Source organism: Cyrtonyx montezumae, unplaced genomic scaffold (assembly GCF_038088225.1).
Source record: "Cyrtonyx montezumae isolate F1298 unplaced genomic scaffold, pur_monq_1.0 scaffold_0, whole genome shotgun sequence".
NCBI classification, from domain to species: domain Eukaryota; kingdom Metazoa; phylum Chordata; class Aves; order Galliformes; family Odontophoridae; genus Cyrtonyx; species Cyrtonyx montezumae.
Window position 1 is genome coordinate 4,260,379 of NW_027071824.1, and position 25,602 is coordinate 4,285,980.

Consider the following 25,602-nt stretch of genomic DNA (forward strand, 5'->3'; position numbering starts at 1 on the left):
AAAATGCTGGAGTTGTGCAGTATCACAAGCATACAAAACGTTTTCCTCACATGCCCCTCTAGAGATACCTTTTGCTTTATTGCAGATCTTTTAACTCTGAGAAAAGTTCTTCACAAAACAAACTGCTTTGTTTACCAGAGATATAAAATACGCTATCGCAAAGCTTCCTAATATTGCATGCTTTAAGGCTGGGGAGCATACAGCTGCTGTGCAACTAGGAATATCATGGGAACACAGAATCATTAGGTTTGGAAAAGACCTGTAAGATCACTTAGTCCAACCACCAATTAGATTATGTGGCATAGTTCAACATTATATCATTGTATTTGTTTTAATAAAACACACTGCTTATAGAGACTGAAACATCTTATCTTACCTTCTAGACCAAAGTGTCTCTTGTTTGTACTATAATGAAACAGTAATGATAATAGATACTGTATTACCGTTTAACTCTCAAAATGGAATCCAGGAAGAAGTACCAAAGGGGACACCCTGGGCTGCCAAGTATAGTCCCTTATTCGTACCAACTCAAGTGATCCAAGTGATGAATATACCAAGATTATTTTGAAAAGAAGGCGGACAGTTTCCCCTCTTAGTGTTCCATTTGGAAGACCATTTCCAAATCTGCTGTGAAACCGGGAACCTGCTCCTAAATTAAATTTGTTCACAGATAACACAAACCATGTATGCTATTGCCAAGACTACTTCATTACAACAGCTACTTAATAAAATGAGAAAGTTTTATTTTGCAGGAACTTGCAGTTGGCATGACTCCAAAGCCATTTGTCATCAGTTCAGCAGAAAACTCCATCCCAATTCCTGCTAGCTAACATTCATACAAACCCACATATACACACACAAATCCTGTGCATTCCAGCCCTTGAACAAGGATTAACAACAGAGTTAAATGATGCTGGGACTGTATCTCTTTTTCAAGTTTTTCCTTAAATGAATGGCTTAACTCCTGGATACCTGGAACATTTTATCTCGACACCTGCCAGCAGAAGGTAAATTTAACCAACACCTTCTTTTGAAAAACTAAAAACAGAAATTTCTTGCCAAATTTCTGTCGTAGCCTTTATACACAAGTTACATGCCTGATTATCTCAGAATTTATTAACCCCTCATTTCTAAGCAGGTTGATAAGAAGGAAAGTCCTTCCAAGCAGGAGAAAAGTGCTGTGAGATGTGTGGTACCATAATAATGAGCAGCAGTAAACTACAAAATAGTGAAATAAATTTCCTTTTTCAGGCTTCATATGGCACCCTGTAGGTGAGAGGACATCACACTTCCCCATCTCCATTTGGACTGATGGCTCCAAAAAGAACCAGTGGCTGAATGCCAAGGAGAAGTCTATAACACAGAAGCACAGCAGGAATTTAATCTGAAGATGATGTGGCAGTCAGGAAAATCCTCCCTATGAGCCAAGCTGTGGCCAAAGAGATAAGAAAACCTGCTTGCTGCTACCCGTATGATTGCACCTTCACAGTTTTAGTTTGATTGAGAACCATTTGAGTGGGGAGAGCTGGCACAGCTCTGCTCGCTGTCCCTCCAATCAAAGCCACACTGCAGGAATTTACATAAAGCAGGTGCAGGAACTGTCTCAAAAGTCAGTGTAGTTTTTGAATTAGTAATGGAATTCAGTACATCATCCAGAAATTGGAATGAGTTTCATACCGGCAGATAACACCACTGCTATTTATGGACTTCAATATCCCTTATAGAAGGATAAAGACACCCAAAGACATGCTGAAGTATGATTCTTTAGACAGCAGCTCAGAGTCAGGAAGACTGTTTAGAAAGCCCTTCAGGCCAAATGCCTACAGTGTTCATACTGCAGGGTTTGTACTTCAGACATGGAACTTATGAATGAAGCTAATGAGTATTGTCCGCATGGTTCACATCATGAGCTTTCAGAGTTCAGCTGCCAGTGCTATGCACAGATGATGCACCTACCTGTGTCTTTTTGTAGCAGGCACAATTATACAGCACATGTGCAGTTCAAACCTGCATGTCCTAAAAAAGTTCTAGGAAAACCAAAATAATAAATCATTAAGCTTAAATATTACTAATGCTGTAATTTCAGATACGTATATTATCCTCATAGGTTAAATATTCAACTTCAACTTTCATTACTAAACAAACCTTTAATCCTTTCCTATCAAGGACAGCCTTCCATCCCTCCTCCCCCTCTACTTGACTGTTTTTGACTGTTTATCTCTGAAGCTCAGCAAGTGTTCTGATATTTGTAACAGCACTTCTTCATGAGCCACATGGGTATTTCAGTCAGTGTTTCAGTATTACCTCCTAAGTTCCCTGCCTTTCTTCACAGGATCTCAGCCACAAACCTGCTTGATATTTCAGGTGGCCACACTGAGATGTATTTGCATCTTAAATTTTCTTTCATGTGAGTCTTAATATCTCTCTGAAAGTTGGAATTATACAACCAATGAAGCAAGGACAGGACAAAGCAAAAAAATGTGGAGTGATCTTTGCATCATTAAGCATAATTACGGTGGAAAACACCCTCCTGACTTTCTGCTATTATGAAGAGCTTTTCTTTCCTCTAACAGAGAGTGACAGACTGCAGTTTCTTAAAATGATTATTCAAAATTGCAGGAATGGATGGGTAACTTCTCTCAAAAGCCAAATCAGTTAACCTTTTTTTTTCCTCCCCGAATTTTATTCTTTACTTGAATCCTTTCATTAATCATCTTTTATATTTATTTTCCTTTTCATCATACCTGCCTACACAATTCAGTCATTTCCTAGACCATATATCTGAAATGCTGATTTTGATCAGAGTTTTAACACTACAGCAACACAGAGTGCAGAGAGGAAAGCAAGATGGGAGGTATTTAAAGTAAACAATAGTAGTTAATTATGCCGTGCATTTAAAAAACTTCCTTCAAGATGAGGAAGACCTTGACAAACATATCGCTTCTATGTTTTATACCAGGGAAAACCAAAGCTCAAGAGTTAAATGAATTGCAGAAAACATTGCAGAATACAGAGAGCCCCCCAAATTTCTGCACCATACTAAATGTTTGGGGAAACAAAGAATACTGTCAGCAGACTGATAGCACATGAGAAGCAAAACTACGTATTTCTGTCTGATTATTATACTGTCGTTCATCCCTGGAGCAGAGCATTGCTTTAAGCAGTGCCTTTCTGGATTAAGATTGCAAATGGTTCTAAACCACTCAAGGGTAGAAAATTGTTCTATCTGTCAGATTTCACAGTAATAATTGTATGGCATTTCTCTGCTCTACTTAACTTGAATTTCTTATGCTGCTACTATTAAACAACTCTCCACATTGCTAATGCAAACATAGCTCTCATGGCTCCATCCAGGGCTGCACAAACAGCTGAGCAACTGGTTTTCAATTCCTACTGAAGTTCTGTTTGCAAGGTGGTATTACAGTTAGGCCAATGCAATGTAAACTTTTAAGCTCTAACTGGAAGTTTAAGATAGCTTAACAGTCATCTTACTTGTCATGGTTTTATGATTTTTTGGTACTGGTATTCCACATCATAACATCATGTAGTGCATTTAGAGTTAAAGAGTTAATGTTCCAGCTCCATGGATCATCAATAGTTCCAGGTATACCTGTCTCAGAAGAGAAGAAGAACTCCATTCCCCAGAGGACTTTGCGATGCTTTGCGTTCTTACGTGTTTACGCTCAGAGGGAAAGATAAAAACTGTCTGCGGTCACGGGACACTCTCTTTCCTTTGGGATCGACTCAGCAGTGGGTGCTTGCTGCCGTCTCGCCTTCAGCGTTAGCGTAAGGCCTTCAGTTTATCGGACACTCTCTCTTGCTCATTTTATTTGATTTATTAGATTTAATTCCAATTATATTGTATTATATTGTGTTATTTTGCTTTCTGATATCTTATTTAGTAAATTAGCTTTCCTCCTCAGATCGTTGCCGCTGTTTTGTTCCTAGGCCCATCTCCCTTTTCCCTTCTCCCTTTCCCCCTTCCCCTTTCCTGGGGCGTGGGTCCGTGGGTCCCCCGCACCAATCGTCACGGAACCGGGCCGAACCTGCCCGTAAACCGTTGACATTTTTGGCGCCCAACGTGGGGCAAAACCAGCTGCCTTAGCCGAGCAGAGACATACTTTTAGAGTGAATCTCTGTCTCTCGTTAGCAGGCTTATCTGTACTGCAGGTGCTGTACGGCAAAACACGACCTTGAAGTCTGGGCGTACTGCCAGTTGTCCTGGGATATTTGTAAACTTTTTTGGTACTGCCAGCTAGTTTTAGAAAAGAAAAAAAATGCTTTCTCTTTTTAAACTGGTCTTAAAGGGACTGCATTTCATCGGTTTTTCCCTTGTAATGCTCAGAACGTACTGGGACTTAATTAAGTTTGCCAGTCTGATCCACGGAGCTTGGTCTCTATATGATAAACTAAAAACACTGATGGACATACCTATCTGGCTTCTGTATATGATGTGGCATTCAGTTCCAGAGGGAGTAACTCCAGATGAAGTTGCTAACTCTATGGAACTTGTGATTTTTAAACAGACTCCTGGCCACTCCTTTGAATTCATTATGCGTTTTCTGAACGCCCATCCAATGCTTGTTATGATTGTGGTGTCAGTCTCCCTGAATGTACTTTTACTCAGTATTTGTATTTATAATATTTTGAGAAAACCCTCCCTAGAGCCAGAGAATACTGACTGGCAGGGAGTTTGGAGGGACTTAGGAGAGACTTTAGAGAGATGGGCATCACCGGTGTCATGGAACTTTTCTCCTGAACACCTGCAAGATCCTGAGAACTTAAGCAGATATTTGAGACAGGGATGTTGCGGCTCAAACAGATCTGAGGAGGCCCAAATTATTTGGGGTCTGGCTTATGCTTACCGGGCCTTATTCAATACTATCCCAGAGAGGCATAGAGTTTCTGAAATAGAGCGAGAGAGTCTCCGAGCCGAAAGGGACAGTCTCCTGATCCAGAAAGAGAGTCTTTTAGCTGACAATCAGACTCTCCAGTCCAATCTAGATGCTCTCCAGGCTGAGAGAGACATTCTCCAGACTGAGAAAGATGCCCTCCAGTCTCAACAAGGAGCTCTCCAATCCGAGAGAGACGCCCTCCAATCCGAGAGAGATGCCCTCCAATCCGAGAGAGATGCCCTCCAGACTGAGAAAGACACCCTCCAGTCTCAACAAGAAGCCCTCCAGACTGAGAGAGGAGCCCTCCAACCTAAAAGAGACACCCTCCAGTTTGAGCGAGACACCCTCCTGTCTGAACGGTACTCCTTCAGAACTGAGAGAGGTACCTACCAGCCACAATAGCCCCTGCCCCCCAGCCAGGTGGGGGAAAGGGATAATAGAGTGTATTGGACTGTGTGGATTCGATGGCCTGGCACATCAGAACCACAAAAATATAAGGCCCTGGTGGACACTGGTGCACAGTGCACTCTAATGCCCTTGAGTCACCAAGGGACAGATTTAATCTATATTTCTGGGGTGACTGGGGGTTCCCAAGAGTTGACCATGTTGGAGGCTGAAATAAGCCTCACTGGTAAAGACTGGCAAAAACATTCTATTGTGACTGGCCCAGGGGCTCCATGTATACTTGGTATTGATTACCTCAAAAGGGGATATTTTAAGGATCCCAAAGGGTATCGATGGGCCTTTGGAATAGCTGCTGTGGACGCAGACAACGTTAAGCAGCTGTCTGCTTTGCCTGGCCTATCAGAAGATCCGTCTGTGGTGGGGTTGCTCCACGTGGAGGAGCAACAGGTACCAATTGCTACAAAAACGGTGCACAGACGGCAGTACCGAACCAACAGGGATTCCTTGCTCCCCATTCATAACCTGATCCGTCAGCTAGAGAGCCAGGGAGTGATCAGCAAAACTCACTCACCTTTTAACAGCCCCATATGGCCGGTGCGTAAAGCCAGTGGAGAATGGAGGCTGACGGTAGATTACCGTGGCCTGAATGAAGTCACACCCCCACTGAGTGCTGCTGTGCCAGACATGCTACAACTCCAGTACGAACTGGAGTCAAAAGCAGCCAAGTGGTATGCCACCATTGACATTGCTAATGCCTTCTTCTCAATTCCTTTGGCCACAGAATGCAGGCCACAGTTTGCCTTCACCTGGAGGGGCGTTCAATACACCTGGAACCGTTTGCCCCAGGGGTGGAAGCACAGCCCAACCATTTGTCATGGATTGGTCCAAACTGCATTGGAACAGGGCGGTGCTCCTGAGCACTTACAATACATTGATGATATCATTGTGTGGGGCAATACAGCAGGAGAAGTTTTTGAGAAAGGAGAGAGAATAATCCAGATCCTTCTGCAAGCTGGCTTTGCTATCAAGCGAAGCAAAGTGAAAGGGCCTGCACAGGAAATTCAGTTCCTAGGTATAAAGTGGCAAGATGGACGTCGTCACATCCCTACAGATGTGATTAACAAAATCACTGCCATGTCTCCACCCACTAGTAAGACGGAGACCCAAGCTTTTTTGGGTGTAGTGGGCTTTTGGAGAATGCATGTTCCAAACTACAGTCTCATTGTGAGCCCTCTCTATCGGGTGACGCGGAAGAAGAATGATTTTGTGTGGGGCCCTGAGCAGCAGCAGGCTTTTGAGCAAATTAAGCAGGAGATAGCCCGTGCCGTGGCCCTGGGGCCAGTGCGGACGGGACAGGATGTAAAGAACATCCTCTACACTGCTGCTGGAAAGGAAGGCCCCACTTGGAGTTTGTGGCAAAGAGCTCCTGGAGAGACCCGAGGCCGACCCCTTGGATTCTGGAGTCGGGCGTACAGGGGGTCTGAGGAGCGCTACACTCCAACTGAGAAGGAGATCTTAGCCGCGTACGAGGGGGTTCGAGCTGCTTCCGAAGTAATCGGTACTGAAGCGCAGCTCCTTCTGGCACCTCGATTGCCAGTGCTGAACTGGATGTTCAAAGGAAAGGTTCCCTCCACCCATCATGCTACTGATGCCACTTGGAGCAAGTGGATTGCGCTGATTACACAGCGAGCTCGGATGGGGAACCTCAGTCATCCAGGAATCCTAGAAGTGATCATGGACTGGCCTGAAGGTAAAAAGTTTGGAACAACACCAGCAGAGGAGGTATCACGTGCCAAAGAGGCCCCACCATATAATGAACTACCAGACAATGAAAAGAGATATGCCCTGTTCACAGATGGATCCTGTCGCATTGTGGGTAAGCACCGCAGATGGAAATCTGCTGTGTGGAGCCCCACACGACGAGTTGCAGAGGCCACTGAAGGAAAAGGAGAATCAAGTCAATTTGCAGAGGTAAAAGCTGTCCAGCTGGCCTTAGATATTGCTGAACGAGAGAGGTGGCCAGTGCTTTATCTTTACACTGACTCATGGATGGTGGCAAATGCTTTATGGGGGTGGTTACAGCAATGGGAACAAAATGGTTGGCAACGGAGGGGTAAACCTATTTGGGCTGCTGAACTGTGGAGAGACATTGCTGCCCGAATAAAGAATATGGCTGTAAAGGTGCGCCATGTAGATGCTCATGTTCCTAAGAGCCGGGCAACTGAGGAACAACAAAATAACCATCAGGTAGATCGAGCTGCCAAAGTTAAGGTGGCTCAAGCAGACTTGGACTGGCAACACAAGAGTGAATTATTTTTAGCTCGATGGGCCCATGAGACCTCTGGCCATCAAGGAAGAGATGTAACATATAAATGGGCTAGAGACCGAGGGGTGGACTTAACTATGGATGCTATTGCACAGGTTATCCATGACTGTGATACATGCGCCACAATTAAACAAGCTAAGAGAATGAAACCTCTTTGGGGGGAAGGGCGATGGCAAAAGTATAAATATGGGGAGGCGTGGCAGGTTGATTATATCACCTTGCCACGATCTCGCAGTGGTAAGCGTTATGTGCTCACCATGGTGGAAGCAACCACTGGGTGGCTTGAAACATATGCAGTACCCCATGCTACTGCCCGAAACACCATCTTAGGGCTCGAGAAACAAGTCCTATGGCGACATGGCACTCCAGAGAGAATTGAGTCCGATAATGGGACTCATTTCAAAAATTCTCCTGTAAATACTTGGGCCAAAGATCATGGCATTGAGTGGATTTATCATATCCCCTATCACGCACCAGCTTCTGGTAAAATTGAAAGGTACAATGGGTTGTTAAAAACCATGTTGAAAGCAATGGGTGGCGGAACATTTAAGCACTGGGAGAAGCATTTGGCAGAAGCCACCTGGTTGGTCAACACTCGAGGATCCATCAATCGCGATGGTCCTGCCCAATCCAGATCTCTACCTACTGTAGAGGGAGATAAGGTCCCTGTAGTACATGTGAAGAACATGTTGGGAAAAGCAATTTGGGTCCTTCCAGCTTCTGGAAAGGGTAAACCTCTCCGTGGAACTGTTTTTGCTCAGGGACCTGGGTCCACTTGGTGGGTGATGCAGAAGAATGGGGATGTTCAATGTGTACCACAAGGGAATTTGATGTTGGGGGAGTGTGGTCAGTAATTCCATGTATATACATATATATGTTGTGTGTGTATTTAATGCGTGTTAATCATTGTTCTTCTATACATATATATCAAACATGATGTAATGATGTGGAATAAGGGGTGGAATGTCATGGTTTTATGATTTTTTGGTACTGGTATTCCACATCATAACATCATGTAGTGCATTTAGAGTTAAAGAGTTAATGTTCCAGCTCCATGGATCATCAATAGTTCCAGGTATACCTGTCTCAGAAGAGAAGAAGAACTCCATTCCCCAGAGGACTTTGCGATGCTTTGCGTTCTTACGTGTTTACGCTCAGAGGGAAAGATAAAAACTGTCTGCGGTCACGGGACACTCTCTTTCCTTTGGGATCGACTCAGCAGTGGGTGCTTGCTGCCGTCTCGCCTTCAGCGTTAGCGTAAGGCCTTCAGTTTATCGGACACTCTCTCTTGCTCATTTTATTTGATTTATTAGATTTAATTCCAATTATATTGTATTATATTGTGTTATTTTGCTTTCTGATATCTTATTTAGTAAATTAGCTTTCCTCCTCAGATCGTTGCCGCTGTTTTGTTCCTAGGCCCATCTCCCTTTTCCCTTCTCCCTTTCCCCCTTCCCCTTTCCTGGGGCGTGGGTCCGTGGGTCCCCCGCACCAATCGTCACGGAACCGGGCCGAACCTGCCCGTAAACCGTTGACATTACTGTAACTTCTCAACAGACACTAAACCTTTTCCACTAGAAATCGCAATCTGCAAAATTAAATACACGCATTAGTGATTCCACAAACAATTCAAAAGGCTTCCCTTTCTACCTATGGAATTGTAGAGGCATAACTATACTACTCTAGTTAAATAATGATAAAAATCCACATAAAGGTGGCTCTCTTGCCCAGAACATGCATGCAGATGTAGTAGTCTGCACTGGTGTAGCTAATTCACTGTAATCCCCTGCATATACGAAAACTACACAGACAGACAAAAACAGTAGTGTTGCTTCAGCTGTGCCAAGTCAGATTTCCAAGCGTGAAGAGAAGTGCGGAAGAAACCATTAAGAATAACCATTTGGCAGACACCTGGAAGTCTATGTATTAGCACAAGAATGAAAACTCTATCCACATCCTGAAAGAGACAGAGATTTACCTTCAGCAATATAACCATACTGCACAGAGTTTCAAGTATTTTGAATGGAAAGTTACTATCTCAGTGTGTTACTGGTTGCTATTATTGTAGCAATCCCAACAGAAACTTCGGAAAAAAAAGAAAAAGAAAAACAACCTGATTTCTGCATGTAAAAAGTTCACTTCTTGTTTTGACAAAACCACAGGAAAAAAAAAAAAAAAAAAAACCTCAGCAGTTGCAAAATTCTGTTGGGAGCACGATGTTCCCAGAAGGCTGATCTGACAAGCATCTATTGACAGTTTTCTATGACTGTTATGAAAGAAGTGTTTTAAAGTCATCTCATCCAATTGCAAGGAGAAACAATTTTAAACAGGCAACAACAGGATTCTGGACACAGATTTCACTTTTTCCACCACATTCACTGAAATACGTTCCCCCGTTATCCTGAAGCTGAGATGTGCCAACACTCAGTCAGGAGGGAGAAAGAAGTTCAACCTTTTCCCCCAGGTACAGAGCTCAGAGATGACCTACAATCATGCCACAGCTTCACACCCACTCTCTGGCTTTCAGTTCAGACTGGCTGAAATCCAGACAGGAAAAAAAATCAGCTTTGCACATATAAATTGCAGTTCGTTATGAGGAGGAAGACAAGCAAGCAAGCTGTACAGATGACATGATGTTAACACAGTTGTACGAAGCCTGTTAATAAACAGGGTGATAGTTCTGCTCCCTGCAGCTAGAACACATTTCAGAATAGACCTCAGGTGGAGGAGTTTTTAAGGTAGGTGTACTGCTTCACTACAGTGAAACAGTTCAGAAAGCAGCAGCATTATGTGAATGAAGAACAACCCTTGATATGTTTCAAGGGACAAAATGTATTGATAATAATATCAAGCAAAAATAGAATACCAAAGCAGAACTTCTTAACTAGGCAGCAAAAAACAATGAATATACCACATTGTTCTGAGCAGAAAATAAGCTTACATATACACATAGCTGGAGATGCGTTACTCAAGTGTATTTACATTCAGCATTGCTGAGGAGATTCTTCTGCCACCATAGACTTAAAAATCATGTCTTCTATCTCTCACAAGAGCACCTGAACTCATGTCTTGAAACATTTTTTTGGAAATGGGGTCAATTCCATCACCATTAACTTGTTACAGTGCATAAAGACATTTCATTGAAGGGTTTATTGAGGCAAAAGACCTACCCTCACTTCCCTATACAGGAAGCTTATGAAACAAGACTATTTCACCCAGCAGGACACCCATTTCCAGAGACTCACCGTGGTGAAGGTGATGCCTATCATCAGGATTTGATGACCAAGTCCAAAGAGCCCCAAATCTGAGCACCTTTGTAGGCTCTGGGAGACACAGTTTGACTCTGCAGCAAAGGGAGCTGAACATAAATCTCCCACACTTGCTGTACTTTCAGTGTAAGCACTCTGCCAATGTTCTGCTCTGCATATGTTCTCCTCTTGCTACATGAAAATTGAGCATTTCACATGGATTCATGAAAAATCAGGCTTTTCCATTTAAGTAACAAGATCAAAACCTTTTAAACGTTGGAGTTCCTAACTACTTCTGATTCCTCAGCTCAGCCAAAACCCAAAGAGCAGTTACTCACAGAGCAGCAGTGACAACAAACTGACATGTCTTATCAACAATGCTGTCCCTTCTTAGCAAGGCACTAAGTTGATGTGACAGACAAGTCTGTTCAGAAAAACCATCTGTATAAGTGTGTATTCCTAGTCATGACCACACATTCATCAAGCTAACAGAGGGCAACCTAGCAAAGGTCATACACTCATGCCTCTCTTTTTTTTCCTCTATATGGAAAGGTTTCAAACAAAGACCAGATTCTGAGACAAGCTCAAAAAATATGCATAAATTTAGGCCAAAGCATCATCCCTAATCTCTATTGCTTCAGTGGGCCAAGGGCAAATTATGGGTGCTTAGATTCAAGCTTTTGAGCTGAGGTGCTGACATATGACTTATTGCTCCAATTCAGGTAATGGTCAGTGCAGCTGAACTGGCTTGCAGAACTCTCAAACAACACCAGTGAAAAGAAAATGATGCCCAGGAGAGACTGGAGAACACTACTAAAAGGAGATTACTGCTCTGTTCTTGCTTCTCTATATACCAATTGTCACACCAAGTAAGTGCAATGAGAAATGAAACAGTGAGGAGGTATTGCTCATTACCTCTATGTCACTGATTCATTACTAGAAATTTGTATATTTTCTACTTGTATAGTCACATTCTTTACTACCCAGCTTTCCCCACATCAAGCCAGGAACAGGGCTTGTTTGGGCATGTGAAAAGCCTGATGCCCAAGGGTAAACTCAGAGGAAGAGTGGTGGCATCATCACACTGGACTGGCAGTGGGTTAATCCTGGCTGGAAACCATGTAACAAGAGGAAGTATTATCTCCCTGATTTTTCCTCAAAATTACATATTATTTGTCATCTACCTCACCTTAAGTGTGATGCACTTGCATGCCATGATTCCATTTGCTTTCTTTCTCTAATCAGACCTCCAGTATGGGGGATACAGATGCAAAAAGACACACACTTCAGAGCCTCAAAGCTGTCTTCGTCAATTATTCTCAAAAAGAATGGGAGTACATTTTCTATTAGTTAACAACATAACGAAAAGCTAGGAACAAACAGGATGCTTCTGCAGAATAATTTCAATGATAGTGAATAAATGGGGAAATACATAAAAATAAATACAATTAGAAAAAATAACTACTTCCAAGGAGGAGGTAATAGAATGATATCAAAATAAGATCTTTTTCCAGTATCAGTAAGACAAAAGTCATCAATGAAAGTCTAGTCAGTTGGTTAGTGCTATCCCTAGCAAGTTTCCAATCTTATAATCACACCACAACCTTCTCTACTTCTTAATTTCCAAAGAATCCTACATATTGTTACAAATCATTATTTTTGACATTTTTAATTTGTTTCATGCACTCTTTTTTTTTTTCCAGTCAGTTCTCTCCTCAACACTGTCTATTCACAGTGTAAATTTGATGTTTAGGAGAGATACCTTCCCCCACTCCTTATGTTGAGTTCTCTTCCATTTCACCACAGGTTTCACATTGCTGCTGTCATCTTTTTCCTCACTTGCATTCCCCATTCCTACCAGGAGTGATTTATCCACGTTCCCCAAACCCCACAAAACACAGATCTGCACCTGGGTTTTGCCACTAATAAATCTGTCCAAGCATGTCATGTTTTACAGCATACTCATGCAGAAGACTTATTACACAGGCTGTCCAAAAACATTCACCATCTGAACTCAACCATAGCTTCTGGATTCAGCCAGCCTTCTCTTCTCAAATAATTGTCCCCCAAGCAAGAATTCTGCATTTTCAATCCTGCTTATTTTTAAACATTTACTCATAATATACTTCTTATGTCTCATTTGATCTTTGTATCTTTCTCCCCGGAGTCATGATTCCCTTAACCCCACTTTCCGTTTCCACGAGGTTTTTCCTACCCATTACCCATTGAGAAATGTGGTAATATCAATGCTGTCTCAGAAAGGAGCCTACTACAGAGTGGCAGGAAGAAATACTGGCCCATCTGTGTTTTCTGCCTCCAGCCAGCACAGCTGGATCAAGGGGCAAGGCAATAGAAAAGGAAGTTCTCCTGTGGGTGGCATCAGGCAAGGATGACAATGCTCAGAATCTCCCCTAACGTTCTTTCTGATAAAGAACTTGAAAGAAGAAACTCCAGTGCACAAACACACACACACACACACACAACTATCAGGAACATATCTGTGACTGCAAAGATAAGTCAAGGTGAAGCAATACATCAGCAGTGCAGTTGTGTGTGCAGAAGGCAAGGGCTTCCCCTTGCTTCTGTAGCCCCCTTGCATGCTACAGCCAGTAAGAAGGATCAGTCAGAGCAAAATAATCCAACAGCAGCACTTTTATCATGCCTCCACTGTTCACCTACATTCCTATGAAACTGATTGTTTTAATTACAAGAGCATGATTAAGGATAAAGAAAGATTTCAGCACAGCTCCAAACAGACCTGACACTCAAGTGATCAGAAAATCAATTTTCTAAAGGGTGTAATAGTGTTTAGGCAATACTACGAGCAGATCAACTCTGAAGCACACACAATCAAATCAATCTTCATGGAACCTTGTTACGCTGGCTTATAAATGCCCATTTACGTGGTGATACAAATAACCATTTAGCACGAACTCTTAACATGATAAAATAATAATGCTGCAGAAGATTGACTAAACAATTGAGCACTTGAAACAGTGACTCATAGCATAAAGATGGCTGGCATTTCAATGCATATTGAAAAATCAAATGACATTTCTTCAACAAAAAAAAGAAAAAAGTAAATGTGAGGCATTGTTGACAGAAGCATTGTAGAGAAACTGTTATTGGAGAGCTACTAAGACTCTTACTAATTCTCACCATTTTACTGCAGATCTTCTCAGTATTTTAAACTCCATTACCCCAGTAACGTGCTTAGTTCAGACTTCCAGCCATATTACAAAATAAAGATCTGATTGCTTGTATACGACAGAACTCCCAAAAGCTTAGAAAAACAAAAGGACCCCAAACCAACCCAGAGATACTTCCTGACCTACTGCACAGGTGAGGAGCTACAGGCAGCATTCTATAGGACAGCTCCTTGAAGGGGCTTTTTTTTTTTTTCCTCCTATCTCCCTCTTATTCTACTGCACCTACCCTTTTTATCAAAACAGTAGGAGCAAGTTCAGCAATCCTGCACTATCTTGAATAGAAAACTTACTTCTACTGTGAAAGTTCTGTGAATTTTCAGTGTCTTTTAATATAACTTTTCACAATGACATCCCTAAAATAAATTCTTGCTTTATACAGTAATATTTTTCTCAAAGGGAAATGGATAAAATTAGGTGGACCCTTGTCCTGCTGCCACAAGGCACTTTGATGTTCCTTAGAGTTTTCAAGGACACACAGTGTGACACGAAGGAGATGCTGTGTCCCAGAAGAAAAAAAAATCTGTATCCAAACCAGGGTAATATGGAAAAGATGGACAGACTACAAGGTGAAAAACCGACTGTACCACGAGGATGAAAGACAGCAGTCACTGGTTTGGAGACTGCCTGATAACTAGTTTAGAGTGGAGTGCTTCAGTGATCTTACTGGTCTATGTCTTGTTTTACATCTTCATCAATGACTTGAAAGACAAGACAGAGCATGTTTGAAGGTGATATCAGGAGGTACCACTGCCATTAAACACAGCTATTGGAGTGGGGATCCAATTACTGAGTTTCTTTTAGCAGGATTAGGATATTTCTGAAGGTATAATTACTACCCAAGGAACACAGGAACCATCCTGCTAATAAAACTGCATCTTACCTGCTGCATGGCATTATGGCCATGAATTGAGCACTTATAATGAAATTTTCAACAGTGGAACACCATAATAATTTTGTAAATAAAATAGTATTGGATACTCCTCTGCCTTTCCCTCGTGAACTGAACTCTGTCCTGAGACTTTAGGTGACTATCTTGTTGCAGAGTGAAAATATAACAACACTTGTTTCATATGAGAAAGCTACCTGGTTTCCACAGAAAGTTGATGCCTTCCCAAAAGCACCAACCTACAAGAAATAAGTCCCTCAGTATCTTCAGTTTTTTATTTACTGAGACCACTGTATTGCCTGGTGGAGTCACCTCTAGCTGTCAGCAGCAGCAGCGATTACAAATGAATTCCATGCCAGATACAGAAAGGAAGAGGAATGGGTCAAAGAGGAGTCTCTACATTCTCATGCTGAGTATCCTCTACTTCCTGAAAACATTTTGACAGAAGGGCAGTTATCCTGGGAGAGGCAAAGAAAGCGAACAAATCAATTAAGCCAGAAGCCTGAGTGTTGGGTTTTAAGGGTGATTTAACATATTTGGTGGATGAATATACAAATATACATAATAAGAGCTATAAACTCATGCCTCAGACTCAATCAGAGGGTTGTACTCACAGTCTAATGCAATACGACAGCTGTGTTGCCTTGCTTATTAACAAGCAAAGCAGTTGAAATGAAGTACTACAAATATGATACTTACCAGTGTAGAGATAAAATCTTATTAAGTAGATTCTTCAACTAATCTTATGATTAAAAAAAAAAGATTCAACAACTAAATATTGTTGAAACAGTTCTCTGCACATTTCTGAAGGAGGCATGAGAATCCACATAATAATTTCTTGCACATAGATAATGGAGTCGCTGTGAGTTGTGATACAAACAGTGGCAATCATTTACAATTTAAAACCTTTCTCCAAATAAATCTCATCATGACCATCCAAGCATAGAGAGAGAGACAATCCAATCTTTTTACAGCTTTTAAGTCCATGGAAAAGACAGACTTCTATCATTCTTAAATCATTTGTAATTTATTATTTAAGCATGGCAAGGTAACTGCACTTAAATTTATTTTTCAGTATATAAAATTCATTGGGTTAAGCTGCCTGTTTTGCCTAGCCTGATATCTGTCCATCAGCATTAATGTGACAAACTTCCAAGAGAAAAGTTGTAAGGGAACTGTCAGGCTCTGTTATAGCCAGGCCAGGAAGAGTGGAAACATCAGACATTCCTTAAGCTGTCATGACTATGAAACCTTCAGGGACAATGTGCTCAGCCACTCAGATAGAGAAGAAAAATATCTTCAAGAAATATGGATAACATAACAACAACGTTTATGTTCCCACTCCTAAAACTTTCATCTGCTTCTATTTTTAATTACATGATTAAACAATATTCTCAGAAAATTCAGTTAATGAATCATTAAAGTACAGAACTGAACTTCAAAAAACTGAAAGAATATTCAAGCTCAATCGAGTTGGTAAGGAAACTACTTTTATTTCAAGGCAGGCTCTTAAAGAAGGTTAAACTGAGGTGGCCAGGAGCCTTTACTAAAGAAGAATCCAGGTCTAACTAGGTTACAGCTCCGTAAACCAGATCCAGACAGAAGAGCCAGCTATCCTCCAAACCAGTTATGGAAACAATAAAGCACTGAAACACAGAGAGAACTGATGGAGTAGCAGGCAGTTTGAGTGTTTGAGATGTTTGTTCAACTTAACTTGCTATCAACTCAAGCTTTAAATGATTCTCTTGAGAGAATTCTACTTATCTTTAAAACTAAGGCTATTCAATTTATCAAAAATTAGGGTAGGAATTTTATGAGAAAGCCTAGTGAGAGAAACTGAAGATTCACTAGATTCCTATACACAACTCATATAGAGGTTTCAATTTTTATTTTTACTTAAACTACTGTAAATTGAGTACTAATAAAATACAGTCTACATCAGAAGGAGAAGGCAGAGAACAACAATAGAGCTGGCAAGCAGTTGTTGGACACAGTGATCTTAGAGGTCTTTTCCAACCTTAATGATTCTACACTGAAGTAACGATCGTTGATTTCAGCACACACTGCTCTTGCCAACACACAGTTGCTCCTAGATTCAACTGAATTCACAGTTACACTGAAGTATTCCATAAGCCCAGGTGATTTGGTACAACTGCCTAGGCAAACCCTATTCATTATTCCACAGGCATAATAATCCCAAACATTTCTGGCAATCCTGAAGTACTACTCGTTACTAAGCAATTGCACACATTCATAGATATGCTGGTATGAGCTTGAAAACAGATGCCCCATCTCATACATTATTTTCTTTTAAACAACATCTTTCATACTTATGATTTTTTTTCTTTTGCGTTTTTTGACACTCTGAAAAGCTCTTCAGTAGTGCTTTCCTTAAAACAACAAATCTGAAAGCAGATATTTCAAGTAATTTAATGTAATTTAATATATGAAGAAAGGGAAGGAATCTCTTACATCTAGTCACATTACCCAAATACAAAGTATTTGAACCAAGCAATTGCACTGTGGGAGTTTGTAAAAATACATCATGTATTAAAGGACAACAAATAAACCACAATTTGGTCACCTTCAGTCAACTTCAGTTCAGATATACCTGAAATCAAGGGAGCTATACAGAAAGAATGCAGATTGTCATATCTCACTGGGAGTTCAGAAAGATCTGACATGGCTCAGCCAAACACGAACAGGAAGCTAAATCTTGGTTCAGAATAGTTCAGAATGGAGTAAAACAGATTATGTAATTACAATGCTTTTTAATAAAAACAAAGCAGGGGATATAAACCCTGTACATAGTTAAAACAAATGTGTGCTTTTTTTTCCTTGACAGACAACAGTGACCACTGAATGGCAGGAAACACCATTATTAAGTGCACCAGAAGTCTGAAGGAGTTTTTGCAGTTCATTCTAAACTCCTTTCAATACTCTGACCAGCTTCACTCCGGCTGTCCTGAAGAGCACAGAGCACAGGAAAGAGAGACTTCAACTTAAAGGAAGGGCATCAGAAGAGTTTAGTTTCCAAAAATGAACATCCTCATTCTACACTGTTTTGTTTTTGTTTCACAGTTTTTACTGGACCTGCTACACCAATATTAATGAAAATTATAAATCTTATGTAATCCATCTGACTTCTGAGCAGAGAAGAAAAAAAAAAGATTCCATTTGAGTCACTGTTAATTCATTTCAAAACAGCCCGAACTTCAGACTGATTTGGGCTGGAACAGCACAAAGTCAAATGTTCCCATTTGTTACGGACCTTTAAAGTAATGTACAAGATGTATACACAGATTCACTCTTTGAACATTGGAAATCATCCAGTGTGATGGGATGCTCTGATTAATCAACCATTTATTTTTAGGAGGCAAACATCAAAAATAAAATACAATAAAATAAAATGCATTTTAGCAGGTAAACATAACTCTTAAAATCACCTCGACCCTCATGAAAATATATTTGAAATACAGCAAATATGGTGAAAAAGAAAATATGGGTTGCAGTGAAGGAGCAGAAGCTTTGTTTCTCAGTAAGATGTTCACAATGAGATGTTCAAGGTAAAAGAAATTCCTACGATGCAATATTTATGCTCAATGTCAGGCTATATTTCAGAAGAAGTAAGAAATTGAATTATAACAGTTTTTATAGAAAAGACAATAAATAAATCCTGTTTTTTGTACGTATGGGTAATGTTTAAAAGTTTGTTCCAGCAATGTGTTCAGTTTGCTATTCTATGACCTTCACAAGCCATGCATTTCAATACATCTATTTATAACTGTACCAATTCTTGCTCTACTACAGTAGAGCACTGTTTCCCAGTCATTTTCAAATTCAATCCCTCAATAATTTTTAAACATATGTAAGAAACTAGCACGTTAAAAATGAGCCTATTGACAGTAGCTTTCCTTTCTTAGTTGGCTCTTCTGAGCCACTAGAAAGAACGGGCTGCTTTCCATGGATTTACAGATTAAAAGATGGTAAACGTTTCACCAAGACTAAATTCAAAGGAACTATGCTGATTTATGGAAGAATCATAGAATCGTTTGAGTTGGAAGAGACCATTTAAGGCCACCTAGTCCAACTGCCCTGCAACAAAAAGGGACACCTACAGCTCCATCAGGTGCTCAGAGCCCCATCCAGCCTGACCTTGAGTGCCTCCAGGAGCCACCCACTACCTCTTTGAGCAACCTGTGCCAGTGCCTCACCACTCTCAATGTAAAGAACTTCTTCCTTACATCCAATCTAACTCTCCCCTCTCTTAGTTTGAAACCGTTCCCCCTTATCCTATCACAACAGACCTTGCTAAAAATCTCTCCCCATCTTTCTAATAAGCCCCCTTTAGATATAATTTGCTCCATTTGCTAGACAGACTATGCATCTTCAGGCAACAACTTCTATCTGGGAAGAAGGCAACTGCTGGAACATGATAACAGACTTCAAACGCATGAAAATTATTAAAATTGTGTACATAATGATTAAAAATAAACAGTTTGTAGCAAGTAATTTAGCACAAAAAACATTTTTCAACCGAAGTAAGTTTGAAAAAATCTATAAATTCACTCTTTTGGGGACCTTATGGTTTGTGGAAGCTGAGAGAACACGAGTGAGTAATCACTGCAACTGTACTCCATTCCTCCCAGAGAGCAGAGGCTGACTGCTAGAGATCCTTCCCAGCCTCGCAGCGCTTGACATCACCGTTAGTTTTTTTGTCATTTCGTTAATAACAAAAGCCTTGTAACCGCACCATTAACAACTCAGAGTAATTAGACCTCAGAGACCACTCCGCGGAGGGAATTCTATTTCTACCTCTGACGCGCTGATGCAAAACTCAGCCAGCAGCTTTACTCTAGTTTGAATAAAAAAGAAATTCCGTCTCTCGCTTTTTTAATCCTACAAACACCGCCGCAAACGGACGTCCCCGCCGTACTCACATGCCAGATGGCGAAGAAGATGAGCGCGGCGCAGAGGACGAGCGACAGCATGTAGCAGAAAGCAGCGAAGGTGAAAGCCATGGCGAGGGGAGCCCCGGCGATCCCAGCGGGGAAACGGGCACCCGGGACAACCAGGGAGGGGAGGAAAAGCCGCCCAGCCCCGGCAGAGCCCTCCACCTGCTGCTGGGAGGGGGAGCCGCTCTGCCCTCCCCCGTGAGGGCGGCGGAGCCTGCGGCGGGGGGTGGGTTCGGCACAGGTCCCCCCACCGGTGGGGCGGGGTCTTCTGTCACGACCGCTCGTTTCTCACTGAAGTCCTGTCACGACAGCGTGAGGTTGGGCTGGTACTGAGGTCGGCTTGCTGAATAAATAATACCTTGTCCAAACTTGAAGCCCAGCGCCGAGGAGACATCGCTTCCCCTGGAGAAAGGTGGCAGAAACTGCCCAGGAGCAAATGAACTGCAGCTGAGGCTCAGCAGAGCAGCGCCCTTACATCCCTTCACACACCATGAAAGGGTATTGGAGGTTAGAGTAAACAAAGATAAACCCATCTGAGTGACTCATTTTGGGAAACCACAGTTTGGGAACCTACTTCCAGGTATTTGCAATGTCCAAATTGCTGAAGTATGTGTTTAAGACTGGGAAGGAAAAGTAAGCCCCTTGATGATTGGTTGATGATTTAATTCAGAAGGACAGAACACAGCCAATAGTGCTGATCTTAACTGTCATACAAAGATGCAGTACATTCATTGTAATTCTTTCACCTTTCACATTGTTTTTTACCTGAAATCCTGCAGAGCATACACTTGAGAAAGTAAACAGTTTATTCATCATAGAATCATAGAATGACCTGGGTTGAAAAGGACCTCAAAGTCCATCCAGCTTCAATCAAGCATGGGCAGGGTCACCAGACACTAGACCAGGCTGCCCCAGAGCCACATCCAGCCTTGCCTTGAACACCTCCAGGGATGGGGCATCCACAACCTCTCTGGGCAAAACCACACATTTTGAAAAAAGCTGTTAATGGGCTAAGGAGCAGGTATTTGGATTTTGTTGTTTGTTTAATTTTGTCATAGTTACTGTAATACCTGGATATACATCACCTATGTTAAGACACATCACAGAACAACTGTGGCTTCCAGGAAAGCCAAAATAAAACATTTCCTTCTGGAGCACTTATGAGTATATATGCATACATATATTTATGCATATAAATATATAGTTATTATCATTAAAGAAATGGAAACAATCATTTTATTTCAGTTTGGACTCTAAAGGGTAAATATTTTCCTGTCTGCCTTTTATCTTCTTTACATTTCAACTATATATTTGGAGCTGTTCGAAGAACACATAGGCAAAATATGCTTTTCATTTTTTGCAAGGGAAAAGTCCCATAGCCAAATACTTCCAGTATCACACAATCTTTCTGGTATTCATTTCAAAACAAGCATTTCCCAATAGACTTATTTCCAGTCATTTTTAGTGACTGTCTCATTGCAGAAATTTCCAATACAAAGTTAAAGGGAAAACTATCAAGTTGCTTTTGTATGTTTATATCCTACCAACTTCTTTCTATACAACGTGAGGATATCTTAAGTGCCCTGAGTGGTGAAAAATGGTGTAAAGATTTAGCCTTCACTCAGTACCTCTCTGAAATTGGTCTAGGCTATACTGTAATCATTAAAAATGTCTTCCTTATCTCCATCTCATCAGAAACTCATTACAGCTTTCTGTGGCATGAAGACGTCGCAACGGGCAGCTGTACCACTGTCATTTCTGAACCGAATTACTGCAAATCACTCAAACTGAGGCAAAAGGTGAAAATAATACAGACATGCTCAATCCTTTTCTCACTGGCTTAAGCCCTGAGAGCACAGCAGGAACATCAAACTGTATTTTGGTGCCTCATTCGCTTCTAAGGTCTTGGACTTAGCTTTCAAATAAGCTGATGGATCTGATCCTAGCTGCATGAGAAATTGCAGTCCAACACCCAGCTGTGCTCCTTCGATGTAATGGATACCAAAGAGATCTGAATGGATGGTATAAGAGCTGAGGATGCTGCATCACCAGCTGATGGGATCTGGAATAAAGTACAGAATATTATCAACTTTGAAATTCTTTTCAAAACTGTTATTTTAGCACTTCCCAAATAAACAAAATGGCATCCACGTGTCTAGACACACCTGGGTTTCATTAGAGCTAATGGAAATAGAATTCCTAGAGGTTCTGCAGAAGTCCAGTAGGAAATGCACTAATCCTTGGCCTCTGGTGACCAGCAGCTTACTTCAGCAGTCTAAGTCTCAGATTTGGCACCTCATCTTCCCTCCCACTGTCTTCATAATGTCACGAATGCTTTTGCTCCCTTCAGGTGGAATATTCACATCCCTCTCCCAAATCAAATTCTGTCCTCATTCTCCTGCACACATCTGTACCATGGGAATGCAGGAATGCAGCAGCAATATTTCTTCAGAATACAGAATCTTGAAGATGACGTTCAGACCAAGTGGAAAGTAAGAGACAAAGTAAACTCATGTTCAGACTGATAAAAAGTAAAAGAAAAAGAAAAAAAGGCTCATATTTTCTTCTCTCGAACCAGTTGATGTTTTCTTTCACATGCATTTGATGGAGGGGTCACACAAGTCTTTACATGAGCTGGTTTTGTAGGGCTCTATGCCGTAATACAAACAGATGTCTACTTCCATGTCAGATGCCATTTTTTCATGCTGCCCCTCTGCTGCCATCTGTCCCACAGCAGCAAAACATAGTGGGATATCAGTGGGAAGGTTTCACCACTACTGCCATACCATCAACTTCCTCCTTCAAAGTCATGGACCAACATAATAAAATAGGAGGTGTTATTTTCAAAGCAGCCCTGGTAGTTTTAAATTTAATATATTACTGAATGCATATTGGAGTAAGAGCCATTTATTAATTATACAAGAGGTTTGTCTCATTAGATTGAGTACATTTTAAAAATACGACTGACTATCTTTGGTGAACTTTTATTAATACTAAATAATTAACAATGTTTACATAAAATTTGCTCTCCTTGGGTTTCACTGTTAATACCCTGCAGAGATTAATTTAGGCATTTTGTACTATTATGCATTATTATTTCAGATTATCTGCAGATTTCAGGTGAAATGACTTCATTTGTTTCTGGTCTGCTCATTTTCAAAAGGTTATCTTTGCAGTCGTAAAGGTAAGTGACATTTACTTAATGATGTCTTTATTTCAAGCACCTAGGAATATGATAGTTCACAAACACAATGACAATAATCTCATCCTACTGCCAGGAGAATTAATTCTCTACTCCAGTCCTTTGGAATTTCAAAGATTCCTGGCAGGTAATGATCTCCACACTTATTAAAATCCATAGAAGTCTTTCCACATAGCAAAAGAAGATTTCAGAATGGTTCAAGTTATCCAAAGACCATTCCTGACAACAGCAGAACTCATGTTAATCACACGAAAGCTACCTCCTTCCAGATGTGAATTCCTTCTAACATATGGAGAAAGCAGGAGCCTCCCATAAGAATTTTCAGCACCAGTAAAATACTATTTGTTTCTTTTTTTTCTGTGAACCATTTGCTGAACCGTTCAAGAACTTCAGATTGCAGAGGAAGCCCATCACACACGTGGAAGCCCATGGAGGAACAAAATGTATTATCTCAACATGAAATATCTGGAACAGACTTAATTGCATTTGATGCCGTCTATTTGCCTCTAACCAATACCTGAAAGATTTACACATGCAGTTCTTGCTAACCGTTATTAATTCTGCTTAGGTTTAATGTAATTTAGATTTGGGTTGGGAGAGAGGGACCTCTACCTTTAATGCTTCTGACTATTCCTTCAGAGCCGAAAATGGAATGAGACATTTTATGAGAAAATGAATTTTGAGAAACCCTTCACCAGTCCCTGAAGATCTTTCATACTTACTATGCTACTAAGACAATCTGAGCAAAATAGAGGTGCTTCTTTTTTTCCCCAGACACTGAAATTCTGGGCCAAATTATTTTGTTTTTAATGGTGTACAGTTTTTTTCCCCTCACATGACTGGAAATATTCTGCTAATCTACGAGACTTGCTGGCTGCTCCTACCAATTGCAGACCCTATAAGATTTAATTTCATGGCTCCATCACTATAAACAGAGAAGCCAGAACCAAGCCAGAGAGGTTGTGAATGTCCCCTCCCTGGAGGCATTCAAGGCCAGGCTGAATGGGGCTGTGAGCAACCTGGAGTAGTGGGAGGTGTCTCTGCCTGTAGCAGGGGGTTGGAACTTGGTAATTTTAAAGCTCCCTTCCAACCCAAATCACTCTATGATTCCTTGATTCTAACCAAGTCAGACGTGATGTATTTCAATAATTCTCCTTCTCAGAAGCAAATTACATTCTCTTACATCAAATGATATGTTCTTTCTCTTCATCTCCTTACACTGAGACTACTATTGCTCTACTGCATTATCAGCCCCACTATCCGGAAAACAAGAATCTGTGTTGCAAACCAAGGCCTGGTGTGTTTGCTATAAAGAATTTTCAGTATTTCACCAAAATGACATATGTGTCCTAACTGAATTCATGGTGTTATTCATTCGTGCATGCATAGATGAGCAGCTTCAGTATGGTCTGCATAAGTAACAGTGTTGACTAATGAATACATAAACATTAAATTATGACTGTACATATTCTTTTTTAAGTGTGTTCACTTTTGACACAGGTTAATGAGAGGTGGGTGCATCCACACCATGAAAGGGAGGAGAGGCTGTTCAGACATGAGCAGCACACACAGCAGAGGCAGTATTACAAATGGGCTGTCTGCCATCAGCTCAGGACCTTTACAGCCCTTCACCGTTGTCCTCTGTATCCACTAGTTTAGTATCAGTTTTTACAGCTCACATTTTGAAGATGAAAAAACGTCAGTGGTACCAAGTGCTGTACTATTAGTGTATTGAAATAAAAAGCTCTTACTGAAATGCTGAGTTTAGTTAAAGTGTGTCCAAATGAACACCCTAAGTTCTTGCAACTTTGAAACATACTCATCAAGTTATGACAGAAAGAAAAATAAAAGCCCATAAATGGGGATTTTTTTAAACTGTTGGAAGCTACACTTATGATGTAGCACTGTAACACTCAGAATTTTTAATCAGTTCAGCCAAAGTCCCTTATGAAAACTGTTTTAGTATTTAACAACAGCAGCTGAATAGTTGATACTGTAAATTGGAAAAATACCAGAAGAAAAGGTTGGAGGTGGCAACGGGGGAGTGGGAATGTGTAGTAAGAAGTCTCACGAGAATGGCAGTGCTGAAAGATCATTACAGTTCTAAAAATACATCTTCAATACATTGAGAAAAAGTGATTCTTTGTGATTTATCTGTCTCATAGAAGAAGAGAACAGAAAAGATTGGAAATCTTGAAGTTTTCATGTGATTTATGACACAAATTCTCTTCATTTCAGTTCCCTTTTTTTCTCTTTCTGTTGTTTTGAAAAGCATGTTTGCCTAGAGCACAAGATCAAAAAATAAATGTTTGGGTTTAGATCTTCAGCAAAAATTCAGAATGTTGTCTAAAACACTTATTTTAACTCTAGGAATCACTACAAGAAACAGATTGTGATGTAACCAATACAGAAGAATCTTCCCTCAACTTGCTTATTTTTTTTAATGAAAAACCTTGTCATTCAGAGTTTTTTGCCA

At 40.9% G+C, this 25,602-nt stretch overlaps 1 protein-coding gene across 2 annotated transcripts in view; it reads right to left on the reverse strand.

Moving 5' to 3' along the window:
- Positions 1–19,990, reverse strand: part of CNIH3 (cornichon family AMPA receptor auxiliary protein 3) — a 42,428-nt gene extending 22,438 nt beyond the window's left edge. For both annotated transcript variants that reach the window (XM_065743494.1, XM_065743416.1), the window contains exon 1: positions 19,910–19,990. In XM_065743494.1, coding sequence (XP_065599566.1) covers positions 19,910–19,990 — 81 coding nt within the window. The remainder of the gene's footprint in view (positions 1–19,909) is intronic.
- Positions 19,991–25,602: the final 5,612 nt, after the last annotated feature.